This window comes from Carassius auratus, chromosome 8, assembly GCF_003368295.1.
Source record: "Carassius auratus strain Wakin chromosome 8, ASM336829v1, whole genome shotgun sequence".
In the NCBI taxonomy this organism is placed as follows: Eukaryota; Metazoa; Chordata; class Actinopteri; order Cypriniformes; family Cyprinidae; genus Carassius; species Carassius auratus.
The window spans coordinates 18697516-18718379 of NC_039250.1; the positions used below are offsets into that span (position 1 = coordinate 18697516).

Here is a 20864-nt window from a genome sequence, read left to right on the forward strand (position 1 = left end):
GTGATGGATAAACACGGGTTAGTATACATTACCATTACATTTTTTTGTGGTGAGTTTTGCCATCATAGGAAAAAGTTAGATTTGAAATGTATGGTAGAAAACAGTTATTTTATATTGTGATAATATTTACTGTATTTTTTTTATTATTAAATAAATGCAGGAATGGTGACTAAGAGACTTCTTTAAACAAGCTTACCAGCCCCAAACATTTTGAGTAGTCTATATATAGGATATATACAAGAATATATTGTGTTTTACTGGTTTTAAATGCGGTGAAAGTGTCCAGTTCACTCCATCATGGAGTCCCATATGAGCTTGTCTCCATGGAGCTCTATAACAGTATAAAATAATATCATTTTTATAAGTATAATATTGTGTAATTTTATTATTATATATTTTTCTAACTTACTTACCAGTGGCATACTGTCACCGTTTTGGTTCAGGTGAATGAATTTATGTTTGGCATAGTTGTCACGGTCTTTCATACAAGTAAGCATGACCCAGTCACAAATAGCAGCCGTCTGGGAGAAGTTCAGAAACAACATAAAAATTATTGAGCCAAAGGCATTTTACTCAAATAGGTGTCTTTGAAAAAAAAGAAAAAAAAGCTTACCAAACTGAGAAAGGCAAGAGTGGCACCAAGATTGACAATAGTGGGCACAATATTGAATTTACCAGCCTGCAGAGATCATAAGAGATTAACTGATATCGAAAATTGAATAAATAGATGGTAGTTATTATTATTTTTTACTAGTAGAAGTTCACAAACCATCCCAAACACAATGACATCAAAGCGGATTCCAAAGGCCTTTATCAATGTCCGTGTGTCAATGCTTTCATTGTTTTTATAATACTTTGCAAATCTGTGGGAAAGAACAAAATTGTTACCCAGTAGCTTTACAATAAAAAAAAATCTAAATCAGTTTAACTGCATTTACCGGAAATTGTAGCCAGGGGCAACGTTATTTTCAGGATTTTTGTTGTCCAGTCTGCTAAAAGAATACTTGGGAATGCAGAAACGTTCCGAGAAGTCCAAGTCACAATTCCAATCAATGAAAATCCCAATAATGCCACCCTTCAACAGTCAAACACAGTCAACTACAGTAATTAACTTATTAAACTTCTATAAATAAAATAATAATCTAAATACACAATACTTCAAAAGTTCAAAGGTAGTACTTTTTTATGTTTTAAAAGAAATCTCTTATACTCATAATGGGTGCATTCTTTTAATCAAAACTACAGTAAAACAATATTTGTACTATTTAAAGTAACTATTTTAAGTATTAAAATATTTTAAAATATAAAATGTTTATTCCTGTGATGGCAAAGCTGAATATTCAGTTTCACATGATCCATCAGAAATTATTCTAATATGCTGATTTGATGCTCAAGAAACACATATTATGAGTGTTGTGTTGTTATATCAATGAAACAGAAGACTTTTATAACATTATCAATGTATTTGCTGTCACTTGTGATCAATTTAATGCATCCTTGCTGCATAAATATTTATTTACAAAATTTTTGACAGTTGTGTCTGTAAAGTAGTAATACAGAAATACAGCTTTATTGAAGATACAGACTTTAAGAGCCATGACGCTGAAGTCCTCTCCTGCTTCAGTTACCATGTCCCCCAGACGAAAAATAGGACAGTCTGGGTCTGTTTTACGATTAAACATGCAGCTTTTTAAGTATGTGGAGTTGATGTGAGGCAGAATGTTTCGCCTAGAGATAACACAAAACAACAGTTTCACTAGCACACTAACATTTGGAATTGGAATCAGACTAAAATACATGAACTTACTTTTTAAATTTGAACTTTGGATATTGTATGTTGTTTTTGATGAGCACTGTAAAGTCCTCTGCTGCACTTAGAACAGCTGGTCTGTAAAATCAGACTATATTAATATTCACCGTTTCAATCGAGCAAAGGTCATCAAACTTGCCCAATTTAGCTAAAGACACTCACTTTGGAATATTGGCGTCATTTTCAAGAGGACACCATGCCTGCACCTCACAGGTTTTGATCTTATCAGAGTACTGCACACAATGTCCAGTCTGAACACCTGTGAAGAGGAACAGACTTCACTTTGTGCCATTACCTTACAGCCTACATCAGAAACACTGAATTATTACGGAGTTGTGTTGAGAGAACATAAATGCATACCATTGCCATGGACATCACTGTATCCTTCTTTGCAATCACTGTCAGATTCACACTTAGTGACTTCACTCGGAGTCTGTAAAATTAATCATTTGTAATCCAACATGCAACGCTCTCTTCTTGTGTGAAAACAGACTACACATAGAAGTATTTGATCGTACCTCAGGACACTTGCTCTGTCTCTGGCCTGGAGTCAGAATCACATTTGTTAACACAAAGAAAGTGTTTTCTCTATAGCAAATCAATAAAAACAAGGCTGACTGAATCTGGAATTCATTTCTTCATTTCTATTTTCGTTGTTTGTTAATAAAGATTCAAACTTGTGACAGCAAAGCTATTTGGCAATAGAAAACTGATCAACATCAATTTTACTGTAAAATGAATCAAAAACAGTTGACACTGCAGTTCAAAGCTACCAATTCCAGAGATTTTGAGGAATCTGTTTGAGGAAGTCGCAGTTTTATATGAGTAAAGATTTGGTGTACAGAAGTCTTTTTATGTCAGGTTTTCATTTCTGTTTTCCCAGGCCTGCTATGATATTTACTGTACAACTGTTGGTGCACTAACATTCTTAATGGGTTACACTTTATTAAGGTGTCCTTGTTAGAGTGTAACTATACATTTAAGTACTTATTCATATTAATTAACTACATGTACTTACTGTATTGTTTGGATGAGGATTAGGGTTTAGTTTATGGTTACTTCCATGTAATTATGTACAATTCATTGTTATTATAATAGTAAGTACTGTACATGTAATGTGTAACAAGGACACCTTAAAATAAAGCGTGAACTGTTAGCACTACCAATAACATTTTCAATTTCAGGAGTTCAACCTTATATATAAAATCTGATTGAGCAAATAGTAAGTATATTCTGATAATATAGTAATTCATTTATGTTTTTCTCTTAGAAGAAACATCCTGCCTGAAATGAAAGAAACGGACCTTAAAGGTAGCATTTATAATCGCTACAAAAATCCATACTGCCCCATTTTCCGTTTGGGAGACATCGTGAGTGAGGCCAAGGAAAAGTTTTCAGAGATAGCAGTGGAGGTAAAACCTTTCTTTCTAAGCATACCAGGACATACACTACCGGTCAGAAGTTTTGGGATCAGTACGATCTTTTATGTTTTTTTAAAGATATTTCTTCTGCTCATCAAGGATGCATTTATTTGATTAAAAAAAACAGTAATATTGTGAAATATTGTCACTATTTAAAATAACAATGTTATTACTATTTAAAATAATGATTTACTTTGTGATGCAAAGCTGAATTTTCATCATCCATCACTCCAGTGTTCAGTGTCACATAATTCTTCAGAAATCATTCTGATTTATTAACAACATGCTAATTTATTATTAATGTTAGAAACAGTTTTTGCTGCTTAATATTTTTAAGAACCTGAGATACTTTTGAATAAAAAGTAAAAAAAAGAGCAGCATTTATGTAAAATATAAATATTTTCTAAAAATATAAGTCACTTTTTATTAATTTAACACATCCTTGCTGAAAAAAAAAGAAAATATCTTTAAAAAAAAGAAAGAAATTACTTACCCCAAACATTTAAATGGTAATGTATATTATTAGGAAAAAAAAGAATATATATATATATATATATATATATATATATATATATATATATATATAATTTTTTTCCTTTTTTCTTTTGATTCATCAAAGTATCCTTAATTTAAGTCTTTAGTGTCTTATGATCCTTTAGAAATCATCCCAATACAGTATGCTGATTTGGAGCTTAAGAAACTTTTCTAATTATTATCAATGTTGAAAACTTTTATGCTGCTTTACATAGGTGATTTTGGAAACAGTGATCTGTTCTTTTCATATAAAGTTTGAAAGAGCAGCATTTATTTAAAATAGTCTTTTGGAACATTATGAATGTCTTTACTGTAATTTTTGATTAGTTTATTGCATTCTTGCTTATTAAGAGTATTCATTTCTTTAAATAAAAATCTTACGGACCACAAACTTTTGAACAGTAGTGTATTTTTGTAATTTAGTTGCAAAGTAGGTAAGTGAATTGTTGTCAGTTTTTACATCTCTGGTAGTATCTGCTCCACAGGGTGGTGTGATCGGGATCCAGATCAACTGGGACTGTGACCTGAACCACATCTTTCACAGCTGTCTGCCCAAATACTCATTCCGCCGCTTGGACGAAAAAGAAAGCAACCGAACCTTGTACCCTGGGCTCAATTTCAGATGTGAACAACTTAAATCATATTGAACATATGTGAACTGTGTGATATTTAAATTCATTATTTCGTGTAGGTTTGCAAGATACTCTATTGTGAATGGTGAGCAGCAGCGAACGCTCTTTAAAATGTATGGGATTAGGTTTGATGTGATGGTGTTTGGGAAGGTGAGATTATATTATACTATATTGTCATTACTTTGCATGTTAGCTTTAGTATATAAAACGTTTTGTAAATTCTTCGCAGGCTGGAAAGTTCAGCATCATTCAGCTAATCATCTACATTGGATCTACGCTCTCATATTATGCTCTTGTGAGTAACCCTTAAACCCTCAGCAAGTCGGAAAAGTGTCTGAAGTAATGAAATGTTTACCATCGAATTTGTCTTTAGACAACAATGTTCCTGGACTGGCTTATTGGGACCGGCTGTTACTCCAAAGAGGCAAAACAGAACTACACTGAGAGGAAGTTTGAGGTCATACAGGACCAAGAAGAGGTCAACACACCTTAGAAACACTGACATATAGCACTTCAGTTTCATTAATGCTTTACACAGGCTAAATACATCTTAAACTGAGATTCCTTGTACATGAATCTACCATTTAGTATTGTGTTTGTTGCAGTGCTTCCTTTGTGTGTCATTTGTGGATGAGGATCAATTAAGGGTGGTGAAAAAATCTGATGGGAAATACAATGGTCTTAGACTCTATCAGGCCGTACCGTCTCAGACAGACTTCAATAGATAAGACTTTATTCAGTTTATGATTGACCATTCAATCTCAATGCCAATGCCAAAATGGGAATGATATAAATCACAATCAATAATACAGAATATGAGGAGGGATTTTTACAATTTTAACCTGCAAAGCAACCAAATTATGTCTCATAATAATTACAAAAATGCTGTTAGTATGTTTTGCCTAACACAGATGCTTTTGAGTTTAAAAAACAAATGAAGAGGTCAAAGCATGTACAGTCAACCTGATTTACTAATAAATTTAAGTGTGAATAAACACTGATACACTCACAAACTAATGAATAAAAATGTATTAATTAATATATTGATTATCATATTCAAATGTGATGGATAAACACGGGTTAGTATACATTACCATTACATTTTTGTGGTGAGTTTTGCCATCATAGGAAAAGTTACATTTGAAATGTATGGTAGAAAACAGTTATTTTATATTGTGATAATATTTACTGTATTTTTTTTATTATTAAATAAATGCAGGAATGGTGACTAAGAGACTTCTTTAAACAAGCTTACCAGCCCCAAACATTTTGAGTAGTCTATATATAGGATATATACAAGAATATATTGTGTTTTACTGGTTTTAAATGCGGTGAAAGTGTCCAGTTCACTCCATCATGGAGTCCCATATGAGCTTGTCTCCATGGAGCTCTATAACAGTATAAAATAATATCATTTTTATAAGTATAATATTGTGTAATTTTATTATTATATATTTTTCTAACTTACTTACCAGTGGCATACTGTCACCGTTTTGGTTCAGGTGAATGAATTTATGTTTGGCATAGTTGTCACGGTCTTTCATACAAGTAAGCATGACCCAGTCACAAATAGCAGCCGTCTGGGAGAAGTTCAGAAACAACATAAAAATTATTGAGCCAAAGGCATTTTACTCAAATAGGTGTCTTTGAAAAAAAAAAAAAAAAAGCTTACCAAACTGAGAAAGGCAAGAGTGGCACCAAGATTGACAATAGTGGGCACAATATTGAATTTACCAGCCTGCAGAGATCATAAGAGATTAACTGATATCGAAAATTGAATAAATAGATGGTAGTTATTATTATTTTTTACTAGTAGAAGTTCACAAACCATCCCAAACACAATGACATCAAAGCGGATTCCAAAGGCCTTTATCAATGTCCGTGTGTCAATGCTTTCATTGTTTTTATAATACTTTGCAAATCTGTGGGAAAGAACAAAATTGTTACCCAGTAGCTTTACAATAAAAAAAAATCTAAATCAGTTTAACTGCATTTACCGGAAATTGTAGCCAGGGGCAACGTTATTTTCAGGATTTTTGTTGTCCAGTCTGCTAAAAGAATACTTGGGAATGCAGAAACGTTCCGAGAAGTCCAAGTCACAATTCCAGTCAATGAAAATCCCAATAATGCCACCCTTCAACAGTCAAACACAGTCAACTACAGTAATTAACTTATTAAACTTCTATAAATAAAATAATAATCTAAATACACAATACTTCAAAAGTTCAAAGGTAGTACTTTTTTATGTTTTAAAAGAAATCTCTTATACTCATAATGGGTGCATTCTTTTAATCAAAACTACAGTAAAACAATATTTGTACTATTTAAAGTAACTATTTTAAGTATTAAAATATTTTAAAATATAAAATGTTTATTCCTGTGATGGCAAAGCTGAATATTCAGTTTCACATGATCCATCAGAAATTATTCTAATATGCTGATTTGATGCTCAAGAAACACATATTATGAGTGTTGTGTTGTTATATCAATGAAACAGAAGACTTTTATAACATTATCAATGTATTTGCTGTCACTTGTGATCAATTTAATGCATCCTTGCTGCATAAATATTAATTTACAAAATTTTTGACAGTTGTGTCTGTAAAGTAGTAATACAGAAATACAGCTTTATTGAAGATACAGACTTTAAGAGCCATGACAATGAAGTCCTCTCCTGCTTCAGTTACCATGTCCCCCAGACGAAAAATAGGACAGTCTGGGTCTGTTTGACGATTAAACATGCAGCTTTTTAAGTATGTGGAGTTGATGTGAGGCAGAATGTTTCGCCTAGAGATAACACAAAACAACAGTTTCACTAGCACACTAACATTTGGAATTGGAATCAGACTAAAATACATGAACTTACTTTTTAAATTTGAACTTTGGATATTGTATGTTGTTTTTGATGAGCACTGTAAAGTCCTCTGCTGCACCTAGAACAGCAGGTCTGTAAAATCAGACTATATTAATATTCACCGTTTCAATCGAGCAAAGGTCATCAAACTTGCCCAATTTAGCTAAAGACACTCACTTTGGAATATTGGCGTCATTTTCAAGAGGACACCATGCCTGCACCTCACAGGTTTTGATCTTATCAGAGTACTGCACACAATGTCCAGTCTGAACACCTGTGAAGAGGAACAGACTTCACTTTGTGCCATTACCTTACAGCCTACATCAGAAACACTGAATTATTACGGAGTTGTGTTGAGAGAACATAAATGCATACCATTGCCATGGACATCACTGTATCCTTCTTTGCAATCACTGTCAGATTCACACTTAGTGACTTCACTCGGAGTCTGTAAAATTAATCATTTGTAATCCAACATGCAACGCTCTCTTCTTGTGTGAAAACAGACTACACATAGAAGTATTTGATCGTACCTCAGGACACTTGCTCTGTCTCTGGCCTGGAGTCAGAATCACATTTGTTAACACAAAGAAAGTGTTTTCTCTATAGCAAATCAATAAAAACAAGGCTGACTGAATCTGGAATTCATTTCTTCATTTCTATTTTCGTTGTTTGTTAATAAAGATTCAAACTTGTGACAGCAAAGCTATTTGGCAATAGAAAACTGATCAACATCAATTTTACTGTAAAATGAATCAAAAACAGTTGACACTGCAGTTCAAAGCTACCAATTCCAGAGATTTTGAGGAATCTGTTTGAGGAAGTCGCAGTTTTATATGAGTAAAGATTTGGTGTACAGAAGTCTTTTTATGTCAGGTTTTCATTTCTGTTTTCCCAGGCCTGCTATGATATTTACTGTACAACTGTTGGTGCACTAACATTCTTAATGGGTTACACTTTATTAAGGTGTCCTTGTTAGAGTGTAACTATACATTTAAGTACTTATTCATATTAATTAACTACATGTACTTACTGTATTGTTTGGATGAGGATTAGGGTTTAGTTTATGGTTACTTCCATGTAATTATGTACAATTGATTGTTATTATAATAGTAAGTACTGTACATGTAATGTGTAACAAGGACACCTTAAAATAAAGCGTGAACTGTTAGCACTACCAATAACATTTTCAATTTCAGGAGTTCAACCTTATATATAAAATCTGATTGAGCAAATAGTAAGTATATTCTGATAATATAGTAATTCATTTATGTTTTTCTCTTAGAAGAAACATCCTGCCTGAAATGAAAGAAACGGACCTTAAAGGTTGCATTTATAATCGCTACAAAAATCCATACTGCCCCATTTTCCGTTTGGGAGACATCGTAAGTGAGGCCAAGGAGAAATTTTCAGAGATAGCAGTGGAGGTAAAACCTTTCTTTCTAAGCATACCAGGACATACACTACCGGTCAGAAGTTTGGGATCAGTACGATCTTTTATGTTTTTTTAAAGATATTTCTTCTGCTCATCAAGGATGCATTTATTTGATTAAAAAAAAACAGTAATATTGTGAAATATTGTCACTATTTAAAATAACAATGTTATTACTATTTAAAATAATGATTTACTTTGTGATGCAAAGCTGAATTTTCATCATCCATCACTCCAGTGTTCAGTGTCACATAATTCTTCAGAAATCATTCTGATTTATTAACAACATGCTAATTTATTATTAATGTTAGAAACAGTTTTTGCTGCTTAATATTTTTAAGAACCTGAGATACTTTTGAGTAAAAAGTAAAAAAAAGAGCAGCATTTATGTAAAATATAAATATTTTCTAAAAATATAAGTCACTTTTTATTAATTTAACACATCCTTGCTGAAAAAAAAAGAAAATATCTTTAAAAAAAAGAAAGAAATTACTTACCCCAAACATTTAAATGGTAATGTATATTATTAGGGAAAAAAAAGAATATATATATATATATATATATATATATATATATATATATATATATATAATTTTTTTCCTTTTTTTCTTTTGATTCATCAAAGTATCCTTAATTTAAGTCTTTAGTGTCTTATGATCCTTTAGAAATCATCCCAATACAGTATGCTGATTTGGAGCTTAAGAAACTTTTCTAATTATTATCAATGTTGAAAACTTTTATGCTGCTTTACATAGGTGATTTTGGAAACAGTGATCTGTTCTTTTCATATAAAGTTTGAAAGAGCAGCATTTATTTAAAATAGTCTTTTGGAACATTATGAATGTCTTTACTGTAATTTTTGATTAGTTTATTGCATTCTTGCTTATTAAGAGTATTCATTTCTTTAAATAAAAATCTTACGGACCACAAACTTTTGAACAGTAGTGTATTTTTGTAATTTAGTTGCAAAGTAGGTAAGTGAATTGTTGTCAGTTTTTACATCTCTGGTAGTATCTGCTCCACAGGGTGGTGTGATCGGGATCCAGATCAACTGGGACTGTGACCTGAACCACATCTTTCACAGCTGTCTGCCCAAATACTCATTCCGCCGCTTGGACGAAAAAGAAAGCAACCGAACCTTGTACCCTGGGCTCAATTTCAGGTGTGAACAACTTAAATCATATTGAACATATGTGAACTGTGTGATATTTAAATTCATTATTTCGTGTAGGTTTGCAAGATACTCTATTGTGAATGGTGAGCAGCAGCGAACGCTCTTTAAAATGTATGGGATTAGGTTTGATGTGATGGTGTTTGGGAAGGTGAGATTATATTATACTATATTGTCATTACTTTGCATGTTAGCTTTAGTATATAAAACGTTTTGTAAATTCTTCGCAGGCTGGAAAGTTCAGCATCATTCAGCTAATCATCTACATTGGATCTACGCTCTCATATTATGCTCTTGTGAGTAACCCTTAAACCCTCAGCAAGTCGGAAAAGTGTCTGAAGTAATGAAATGTTTACCATCGAATTTGTCTTTAGACAACAATGTTCCTGGACTGGCTTATTGGGACCGGCTGTTACTCCAAAGAGGCAAAACAGAACTACACTGAGAGGAAGTTTGAGGTCATACAGGACCAAGAAGAGGTCAACACACCTTAGAAACACTGACATATAGCACTTCAGTTTCATTAATGCTTTACACAGGCTAAATACATCTTAAACTGAGATTCCTTGTACATGAATCTACCATTTAGTATTGTGTTTGTTGCAGTGCTTCCTTTGTGTGTCATTTGTGGATGAGGATCAATTAAGGGTGGTGAAAAAATCTGATGGGAAATACAATGGTCTTAGACTCTATCAGGCCGTACCGTCTCAGACAGACTTCAATAGATAAGACTTTATTCAGTTTATGATTGACCATTCAATCTCAATGCCAATGCCAAAATGGGAATGATATAAATCACAATCAATAATACAGAATATGAGGAGGGATTTTTACAATTTTAACCTGCAAAGCAACCAAATTATGTCTCATAATAATTACAAAAATGCTGTTAGTATGTTTTGCCTAACACAGATGCTTTTGAGTTTAAAAAACAAATGAAGAGGTCAAAGCATGTACAGTCAACCTGATTTACTAATAAATTTAAGTGTGAATAAACACTGATACACTCACAAACTAATGAATAAAAATGTATTAATTAATATATTGATTATCATATTCAAATGTGATGGATAAACACGGGTTAGTATACATTACCATTACATTTTTTTGTGGTGAGTTTTGCCATCATAGGAAAAAGTTAGATTTGAAATGTATGGTAGAAAACAGTTATTTTATATTGTGATAATATTTACTGTATTTTTTTTATTATTAAATAAATGCAGGAATGGTGACTAAGAGACTTCTTTAAACAAGCTTACCAGCCCCAAACATTTTGAGTAGTCTATATATAGGATATATACAAGAATATATTGTGTTTTACTGGTTTTAAATGCGGTGAAAGTGTCCAGTTCACTCCATCATGGAGTCCCATATGAGCTTGTCTCCATGGAGCTCTATAACAGTATAAAATAATATCATTTTTATAAGTATAATATTGTGTAATTTTATTATTATATATTTTTCTAACTTACTTACCAGTGGCATACTGTCACCGTTTTGGTTCAGGTGAATGAATTTATGTTTGGCATAGTTGTCACGGTCTTTCATACAAGTAAGCATGACCCAGTCACAAATAGCAGCCGTCTGGGAGAAGTTCAGAAACAACATAAAAATTATTGAGCCAAAGGCATTTTACTCAAATAGGTGTCTTTGAAAAAAAAGAAAAAAAAGCTTACCAAACTGAGAAAGGCAAGAGTGGCACCAAGATTGACAATAGTGGGCACAATATTGAATTTACCAGCCTGCAGAGATCATAAGAGATTAACTGATATCGAAAATTGAATAAATAGATGGTAGTTATTATTATTTTTTACTAGTAGAAGTTCACAAACCATCCCAAACACAATGACATCAAAGCGGATTCCAAAGGCCTTTATCAATGTCCGTGTGTCAATGCTTTCATTGTTTTTATAATACTTTGCAAATCTGTGGGAAAGAACAAAATTGTTACCCAGTAGCTTTACAATAAAAAAAAATCTAAATCAGTTTAACTGCATTTACCGGAAATTGTAGCCAGGGGCAACGTTATTTTCAGGATTTTTGTTGTCCAGTCTGCTAAAAGAATACTTGGGAATGCAGAAACGTTCCGAGAAGTCCAAGTCACAATTCCAATCAATGAAAATCCCAATAATGCCACCCTTCAACAGTCAAACACAGTCAACTACAGTAATTAACTTATTAAACTTCTATAAATAAAATAATAATCTAAATACACAATACTTCAAAAGTTCAAAGGTATTACTTTTTTATGTTTTAAAAGAAATCTCTTATACTCATAATGGGTGCATTCTTTTAATCAAAACTACAGTAAAACAATATTTGTACTATTTAAAGTAACTATTTTAAGTATTAAAATATTTTAAAATATAAAATGTTTATTCCTGTGATGGCAAAGCTGAATATTCAGTTTCACATGATCCATCAGAAATTATTCTAATATGCTGATTTGATGCTCAAGAAACACATATTATGAGTGTTGTGTTGTTATATCAATGAAACAGAAGACTTTTATAACATTATCAATGTATTTGCTGTCACTTGTGATCAATTTAATGCATCCTTGCTGCATAAATATTTATTTACAAAATTTTTGACAGTTGTGTCTGTAAAGTAGTAATACAGAAATACAGCTTTATTGAAGATACAGACTTTAAGAGCCATGACGCTGAAGTCCTCTCCTGCTTCAGTTACCATGTCCCCCAGACGAAAAATAGGACAGTCTGGGTCTGTTTTACGATTAAACATGCAGCTTTTTAAGTATGTGGAGTTGATGTGAGGCAGAATGTTTCGCCTAGAGATAACACAAAACAACAGTTTCACTAGCACACTAACATTTGGAATTGGAATCAGACTAAAAAACATGAACTTACTTTTTAAATTTGAACTTTGGATATTGTATGTTGTTTTTGATGAGCACTGTAAAGTCCTCTGCTGCACCTAGAACAGCAGGTCTGTAAAATCAGACTATATTAATATTCACCGTTTCAATCGAGCAAAGGTCATCAAACTTGCCCAATTTAGCTAAAGACACTCACTTTGGAATATTGGCGTCATTTTCAAGAGGACACCATGCCTGCACCTCACAGGTTTTGATCTTATCAGAGTACTGCACACAATGTCCAGTCTGAACACCTGTGAAGAGGAACAGACTTCACTTTGTGCCATTACCTTACAGCCTACATCAGAAACACTGAATTATTACGGAGTTGTGTTGAGAGAACATAAACGCATACCACTGCCATGGACATCACTGTATCCTTCTTTGCAATCACTGTCAGATTCACACTTAGTGACTTCACTCGGAGTCTGTAAAATTAATCATTTGTAATCCAACATGCAACGCTCTCTTCTTGTGTGAAAACAGACTACACATAGAAGTATTAGATCGTACCTCAGGACACTTGCTCTGTCTCTGGCCTGGAGTCAGAATCACATTTGTTAACACAAAGAAAGTGTTTTCTCCCTAGCAAATCAATAAAAACAAGGCTGACTGAATCTGGAATTCATTTCTACAAAAAGCATATGCCATATGGACAAACAAAACAACTCTCTGAGAAACTATTGCAATGGGTTTCTGTCAATCGAATGTAGATACCTGGGGTGGGATAACATATTCAGGTACGTCCCAAACATGAACCCCCTCAATGGGTGAATTGGTCAAAATATTTCCTTTCACCTTTGTGCTGACCGAGCTGATCACGGAGTCGGTGTCCTGGTAAGCGCGCTGAATCCAGCAGACATATCTGAACAGGATAATGCAGATATGGAGTTAGGCTAAACTATCAAGACTGCATTACATTCCAAGAGCACAACAAGCTTAAACGTGGGTGTAAAGATATATATACATTTATTGTAACAAAGGAAGAAGAAGATACACCAGAAATGGAAAACAGTTGGTTTTTAAATAGCTTTGAGTCTTAAAAGTTAGATGAAGCAATATTTTTTCCAAAGTTTAAATGCTGTATAATGTTGTAAAAATGTACTCACACAGCAACATAGGCAATGATCAAAAACTGGATCAGTCTGAAGAGGGCTCCAACACCTTTGTTATTAATAACCAGCATTACATTGGTTTCATAGCCAAAGAGACACTGGAGGCAAGCATTACAGCAGTTTTTACAGCCCATAGCTGAAGAAATGTCCACTACGAAACCACAGCACTTGATGTAAGGTCAAAACTCTGTTTCAGCCTGTAGTACACCTACTATACATTTCAATAGAATTTCCATAAGCTTTGCATGTAATTTCTTAACATGCAGGATTAATGGAAGTATTAAGATATGCAGTGCCAGCCATCTGCAGACATTTGGTTAAACATCTGTTATAACATTTGCACTCCTCACATTTGCAAGCCAGTATCTAGACTGTGTGAAACTCATGTAAATCAAGCGGTTGAACACCCTCAGTCATGACCAGCAGCTCAATTGCTAGAATCATTTAAGAAAATACATTAGTGTTACTGCATTTGTTTGACTGTGGTGTCCTAAAACTTGACAGCTCATTTAGTTTGGCTGCTGATATATAAAGAACTATAAACCTGCCAAGAAAAAAAAGAAACTCACGGAATCAGGAAAAATAGCAAAATCACCCATTTATTTCTCAAAGCATAAAATGAACTTCTAAAATACATCAGACCAAAATGTAAAAAAAAAAAAAAAAACTAGCGCCTCTTCTGGAACACGTTCCCTCCTCGTCCCGGTCCACCCCGGCCACGGCCTCTGGCTGCCACTGTGAAAACAATAATGCAACTTAGTTTGATTGCGGTTTCAATAACATATTTATAAAAACACTATAAGTCACTGATAAGTCACTTTAATTCTCTTAAAAAAAAAAAAAAAAAAAAAAAAAAAATCTTTGATGTTAGACGTGTGGGCTGGAGTAAAGAGGCTGTATTTACCTTGGGCTTTAAGAATAGCTGCTTTTCCTCGACCTGCACCAGCCGACTGATTTTTGTTCTTCATACTCTTTAACATAGGAGCATTTTTCAGCATGTCGGGAAGGATGAGGAACCTGATCTTACTGCCACGAATATACACCTGCTCCAGCTGAGATACACGGCCGTCCCTGTATGTGACTGTGATGTTTGCCATCTGAAGGACAAATGAGAAAAAAAATAAATAAATAAATAAAAAGATATAGAAACCCCTTTCAACAAGAAACTGGTGTACTTATGTACAATCCCTGTTTCAAACAAACAAACATGTACATGCATGCATACAGGGGTGTAGCATCTGGGTATGCAGGTCCATATGGGCCCGGGCATATTGGGGGACCACGGAGTTGAGGGGGATATTTAATTGAAATAAGGGAACGAATAGAGGTTCATAGGTTCAGAATTCTAGGCCTGAGTCTGACCCGAGCCAGTGCCTTTCTCTCTCTGACTGAATTGAGGATACATTTGATCAATTTAGCCTTATCAAATCAACACTACTAACATAAAATAAAATCCATAGACATTATTAAAAATTAACAAAATTAACCTAGATGAACGTGTGCTGTTAGATGCATATACAGTCATTTGTGTGCAGAGTAGAAGCTTATATATATATATATATATATATATATATATATATATATATATTTATTTATTTATTTATTTATATATAATCTTATTTCAATTCATTGGATATATATATATATATACACATAAGATAGCTAAGAAAGTATTACTTTAATATGTTAATATAAGGAAATAATTAAGAGACTTTCAGAAGATTAGCAGAACACATCAATATCTGTACCTGACAATTCATGTTGTCCTCAGCCTCGATCAGTTTGCCCCTGTAGACCTCCCCAGTGTTGGTCTCACAGGTGACTATGTGTCCTTCTGCTTCATGAAGAACTTTGATGGGCACTCCAATGGACATCTTAACAAGCTATCTGTCAACTGTAAAAGATAAATCTTTGCTTTACGATGAGGTGAAATCTAATGGAAGCCGTTTAAATTAAATGAATGGCTCAGACGGTTCTTAACGCAAGTTTGTCATAAGTAAAATAAAAACACACACATAACAAGAAGTAATAATTTAACAATAAATATACAAATAGACCAAGACAGACAGACAAAACTCAGGTCTACCCTTATCAGAGAAATTAATAAAAACTCACCCAAACGTGCAAAAAACGTCCACAGACAGTCTTGTCTTCGGCGTTCGTTCAATAGAATTTCCGGGGATTTTATCCTACCGGAGACACGTACTGCCCTCTACCGGACTGAACGACACAATATAAAAAAAAAACAGATTTGACCTAGGATATTTGGGATAAATTTGTTATTAAATGGGTTCTTTACTATTACTAGGTATTTAGGTATTAGTAAAAACCCTAAAAGCATTGCAAATGACACAATATGACTGAATACCTTGCAATAGAATAAACAAATGTAATCACAAATTTAACCTTAAGTTACTCTCATTTACTAATCTTGGGTGGAAATGTTCTTAAATATATTTAACACACTCAAACATTTCACCTCAAGATTAGTAAGTTAGAGTAAAAAAAAAACAGATTACTCAAAAAATAAAAAAATAAATCTATAAATATCGTAGTTCGTCACTGTTTTTGTCGAATCGAGGTGGAGTTTCTCGGTCAATCCTCGTCTCGCCATCAGAGGGCGCAGCTCCGTGTATTTTCAAAGCTAATTCTGAATTGACACAGAGGAAGTGAAACATTCATCCCTGGGAATGACCGCAAGGCGTGGGTTAAACAAGTCGTGTTTGTAGCTGTTTCACCGCTTTTCATTAACAGTCATTAAAGAGCTTTCACTGAGCTGAAGATGGACAGATTTTAGCGAGTCCTGTGTGGAGGACAGGAGGGCAACAGCTATCAGGCTAACGTTAACCTAGCTAGCAGACAAGCTTCATGAATCAAACCCTGCTAATAAACTTCACTGAAACACAACTATACAGAGAGACACACACTGACTGCATCATGAACGGTGAGTTTGTGATACATGCCGTTTAAACGGAACATCTTAGATGGCTGGAAACTGAAAAATAACTAGCATTACAATTAATCATGACCCTTCTCTAATATACATAATACTCAACCCGGATATATAGAATTTTAATGAACAGTTCATATATTATCCTCATGCTGCTTGTGTATAACTTTTCCAAGTTGTTTTTCACTCTCGGTTACCTTTTTTCTATTTTATATGCATAAAATACAACATAATGGTTTTATATACCTCCGTTCATTACCAAAACTAAATGATCTTCAATACAACCTGATAATGCAACTTGGGTTAGTGTGAATGCTGCTCAGCTTCCTGTCTGACCTTGTTTTGCCAGATGATGTGATGTTAAACGTCCCGGTCATCCGACAGCTGTACCACTGGGATTGTGGCTTGGCCTGTTCGAGAATGGTACTAGAGTAAGTGTGAATCCTGACCTGAGTGATGTATTATAAAGTTACTCGAATGTTCAGATGTTTAAACTCCTGTTTTGGTTCACAGGTATTTAAATCCAGTAAGTGAGGAGGAATTTCAGAGAGCGTGTTTGGACTTGGAGTTTACTGAGAGTGTGTGGACTATTGATCTGGCTTATCTCATGTGTAAGCTGGGGGTCAGACACTGCTTCTGCACACAGACGCTTGGTGTGGACAAGGGCTTCAGGAACCAGGTGCCATCTGTTTATCAAATCACTTGATACAGTCATGATCACTGCAGATAGAGAACAAGCTGTCACATGTGGTCCAGGAAAGAGTGGATGTTTTGGTCCTTTTTTTCTAAGAAAATGGCATTAGTCATTGGCATATAAATAATATTCTTGATTTTATTTATGACTGAAGAGCTGTAATTATAATCAAAGGACCAGTTCGTACTCAATTGGCTTCTGAATAATTGTTTTAATTTCTTATTTTCTTCTGCATTTAGTCTTTCTACAAAAAGCATTTTGACACTGAAGAGGACAGGGTGAATGAACTATTTCTGAAGGCTGAAAGCAACGGAGTCCTGGTGAAAAAATGGTGAGGTTTCCACATTTAATCCATATATATAAATCCATGTATATTTAATTCATCCTATATAAAAAGAAACTGCATGCTTGAAAAATCATGGAAATGAATACAGTTATTACAAAAAACTACAAACAAACATTTGATGTGTACATTTAATAAACATTTTAAAAATCATATTATAAAGACTAAACTAAAACCATCCTTTGCAGTAAATAAGCACAACTGAAAAATCATGGAAACTGGTTGGTCAAAAAGCCATGCACAATATTGAACTTTTGGAACTTCTTACTATTGGCAATACTGTATATTTAATAGTGCATAGTTCCTATTTTAACAATAAGATTTTTACACTTAACTTATCTTAAAAAATAAAAAAAAGCTTTAGCTTTTATTAAATGCAAATTACATACATATTTTAACCAGCTTATGCACTCTGTGGGAATCTAATCCATGCCCTTGGTGTTGTTAGTGCCATGCTCTACTGATTGGACTACATGGATGCATAAATCTATTCAAAATCATAGTTTTTATGTTTTTTATTTAGACAAAACAGTATAACATTGTATTTAATAGTTGTGTATATAGTTCCAGTTCTGTGACATCAGAAGATTTCATTGTGAGATTATATCAAAACAGATTCCACTCAAATGAAGCTCCTGTGCCGTGTTTGATGAAATCTGATCACATCTTGCTCTTGTAGCTCTGTTACGGTTCAGGAGATCCAGAGCCACCTGGAGCAGGGTCATGTGGCCATCGTGCTGGTCAACGCAGTGCTGTTGGTGTGTGAGCTGTGCGCCACTCCTGTCAAATACTGCTGTTTCCTGCCTGTGGGTCAGAAGTGCTTTTGCAGGAAGCCAGATTACCAGGGCCACTTTGTGGTGGTGTGTGGATTTAATCGTAAAACTAGCAGCATCTTCTACAACAACCCCGCCTACTCGGACCGTATGTATTGTGAAGTTTTGCCATTATTCTTAAAGACAGCACAAACACACTTTTAATGCAAAACATTAAAAAAAAAAAAAAAATATATATATATATATATATATTACATAATAATATGAATAAATATTATTTCAAATATTTAATTACAAATACTTTACACATATAAAAAGTTTTTTTTTTTTTTTTTTTGTATAGTTTTTAAAGGCACTTACATGTTACACCCAACAGCCTTATTTACTATAGTGTTTATTATAGTTATTTTTAAATTAATAGTTAAACCAAAAAGGAAAATTTGCTAAAAAATGTACTCAGGCCATCCAAGATGTAGACTGTTCGTTTCTTCATCGGAATAGATTTGGAGAAGTTAATCATGACATCACTTGCTTATCAATGGATCCTCTGCAGTGAATGGGTGCCGTCAGAATAAAAGTCCAAACAGCTGATTAAAAACATCACAATAATCCACGAGTAATACTTTAGTCCACAAATAAACATTTTGTTAAGTAAAAAGCGGAGTGTTTGTATAAAACAAATACATCAAGGCATTTTAAGTTTAAACAGACTGGAGTCGCATGGATGGTTTTTTTCAGCTGTTTAGACTCTCATTCTGACGGCACCCATTTACTGCAGAGGATCCACTGATAAGCAAGTGATGAAATACTAAATTGTTATACAATCTCATGTATGTCTCAGATGGCCTAAGGGTGAGTACATTTTCAGGAAATATTCATTTTTGGGTAAAGTGTTTCTAATGATAATACAGAATCTTACACATTGAAATATATGCCCATCTCTTTTATTGACAGGTGTGTGCTGCACAAGCTTTAGTAACTTCGAGGAGGCCAGAAGAAGCTACGGAACTGATGAAGATATTTTGTTCATCTACAAAGACGGCTGAGTTTTGACAGCTTCTGAACAAATAAACATTCAAAACAACTTTTGCATCCACTGTGGTTGGCTGGGTAGCATTTTTTGCCAAGGAACCAGTGCCGCTGGCCAGTAGTAGGTAGTATGTGTCACCTCTGGCTATGGTCTTCATTAGAGCTATAGCATCGCACAAAGCATTACTATGGTGCTACATGGGCCACAGAATGAAATATTTACACAGAAAGGAAAGGGAAATGCTATGTATATGTAACTCGTCATTATTGTGATGTAGACTTATATTTTTATCTATAGCTCATATATAGTGTCTGCCACTGTAAGAGGTGAAGGAGGAGTGTACATTATGTTTTTCCATTCATGTAAAGATAGAGACTTTGTGTTTGTTCAGGGTAACCTTGCAAAATCATGGGGTTGTGTTGATTTTTCATTTAATTTTTCTCTTGGAAGCCACTTAACACAATGAAAGGTTTGAATTATTGTAAAAGAGAAAAGTTGTTTTTAAAAACTCAGGTAAGATTTGATAAATCCGGAATGTTAAATTCTATTCCACTGTCGGGGGAAAAAAACGTTTCATAGGTGCAATATGTGTGGATTCATTTCTCCAGGGGTTTCCTCAAGAACAAAATCACCTGGACATCTGTTATAACCTCATGTAGAGTAGCAAGAGAGCGTTTGGTGCTTTGTGGGCAACTCTGAACCACGATCATAAAGTACATTTTAAACTCGCTCATAGCAGTAGAACAGTATTAGACCTGTTTATGAGTAAGTTACTGTATTACACTTTTCAATTCTCATGATTATATTATGTTGAGGTAATTCATAGTAATTACACTCTGTTCATTCCTCCGAGAGAACAGGAACACTAAGGTTAGAGTTTTACCGTTTGAAAAGGTCTGAACGCAGTGTTGTCAATGCTTTGCTGTTTGCTATCTTGTTAACACACTACGCTTGCTCAGTGGCTCAAATGGTTCAGTCGTCGATGGTTTGTGACACAACGGCTGACATATGAAATGCTTGCACATGTTGTTCCACCAGCCAGAATTATGTTATTTAATCTTTGATCATTCAGGTTAAATGGTACTTTGTTGTTATTTCTTTGATTTTTAAGACATCAGATGTCCAATTACATCTGCTTGTGCTTTTTTTTTTTAATGAACATGAGGAATGTTGATATGGCAAACTTTATTTTTATGAAATATATATAGTTGCATTTCAGAAATTAAT

At 33.9% G+C, this 20864-nt stretch overlaps 7 protein-coding genes across 7 annotated transcripts; 3 read left to right on the forward strand and 4 right to left on the reverse strand.

The window, feature by feature from the left end:
- Positions 1-295: 295 nt before the first annotated feature.
- Positions 296-2736, reverse strand: LOC113107949 (P2X purinoceptor 4-like). The gene is made up of 11 exons (XM_026270779.1): positions 2717-2736; positions 2329-2398; positions 2171-2243; positions 1973-2069; positions 1808-1888; positions 1587-1728; positions 939-1075; positions 770-863; positions 614-679; positions 414-521; positions 296-331 (listed from the first exon to the last, which is right to left on the reverse strand). The coding sequence occupies exons 1-11, from the start codon at positions 2734-2736 to the stop codon at positions 296-298; spliced, it is 924 nt and encodes a 307-aa protein (XP_026126564.1).
- Positions 2737-3099: 363 nt separating this feature from the next.
- On the forward strand, positions 3100-4765 carry LOC113106811 (P2X purinoceptor 7-like). The gene is made up of 4 exons (XM_026268830.1): positions 3100-3222; positions 4251-4387; positions 4457-4547; positions 4627-4765. Exons 1-4 carry the CDS (start codon positions 3100-3102, stop codon positions 4705-4707), a joined length of 432 nt encoding a protein of 143 aa, XP_026124615.1. The 3' UTR covers positions 4708-4765.
- Positions 4766-5751: 986 nt separating this feature from the next.
- On the reverse strand, positions 5752-8192 carry LOC113106812 (P2X purinoceptor 4-like). The gene is made up of 11 exons (XM_026268831.1): positions 8173-8192; positions 7785-7854; positions 7627-7699; positions 7429-7525; positions 7264-7344; positions 7043-7184; positions 6395-6531; positions 6226-6319; positions 6070-6135; positions 5870-5977; positions 5752-5787 (listed from the first exon to the last, which is right to left on the reverse strand). Exons 1-11 carry the CDS (start codon positions 8190-8192, stop codon positions 5752-5754), a joined length of 924 nt encoding a protein of 307 aa, XP_026124616.1.
- Positions 8193-8555: 363 nt separating this feature from the next.
- On the forward strand, positions 8556-10348 carry LOC113106813 (P2X purinoceptor 7-like). Its single transcript, XM_026268832.1, has 5 exons — positions 8556-8678; positions 9709-9845; positions 9915-10005; positions 10085-10150; positions 10229-10348. The coding sequence occupies exons 1-5, from the start codon at positions 8556-8558 to the stop codon at positions 10346-10348; spliced, it is 537 nt and encodes a 178-aa protein (XP_026124617.1).
- Positions 10349-11212: 864 nt separating this feature from the next.
- LOC113106814 (P2X purinoceptor 4-like) lies at positions 11213-14039 on the reverse strand. Its single transcript, XM_026268834.1, has 12 exons — positions 13842-14039; positions 13450-13597; positions 13246-13317; positions 13088-13160; positions 12890-12986; positions 12725-12805; positions 12504-12645; positions 11856-11992; positions 11687-11780; positions 11531-11596; positions 11331-11438; positions 11213-11248 (listed from the first exon to the last, which is right to left on the reverse strand). Exons 1-12 carry the CDS (start codon positions 13979-13981, stop codon positions 11213-11215), a joined length of 1194 nt encoding a protein of 397 aa, XP_026124619.1. The 5' UTR covers positions 13982-14039.
- Positions 14040-14420: 381 nt separating this feature from the next.
- On the reverse strand, positions 14421-16067 carry LOC113107491 (small nuclear ribonucleoprotein Sm D3-like). The gene is made up of 4 exons (XM_026270046.1): positions 15963-16067; positions 15596-15741; positions 14752-14944; positions 14421-14582 (listed from the first exon to the last, which is right to left on the reverse strand). The coding sequence occupies exons 2-4, from the start codon at positions 15719-15721 to the stop codon at positions 14515-14517; spliced, it is 387 nt and encodes a 128-aa protein (XP_026125831.1). The 5' UTR covers positions 15722-15741; positions 15963-16067; the 3' UTR covers positions 14421-14514.
- A 325-nt stretch (positions 16068-16392) lies between these two features.
- Positions 16393-20809, forward strand: LOC113107490 (protein GUCD1-like). The gene is made up of 6 exons (XM_026270045.1): positions 16393-16791; positions 17147-17228; positions 17311-17476; positions 17731-17822; positions 18514-18755; positions 19562-20809. The coding sequence occupies exons 1-6, from the start codon at positions 16716-16718 to the stop codon at positions 19651-19653; spliced, it is 750 nt and encodes a 249-aa protein (XP_026125830.1). The 5' UTR covers positions 16393-16715; the 3' UTR covers positions 19654-20809.
- Positions 20810-20864: the final 55 nt, after the last annotated feature.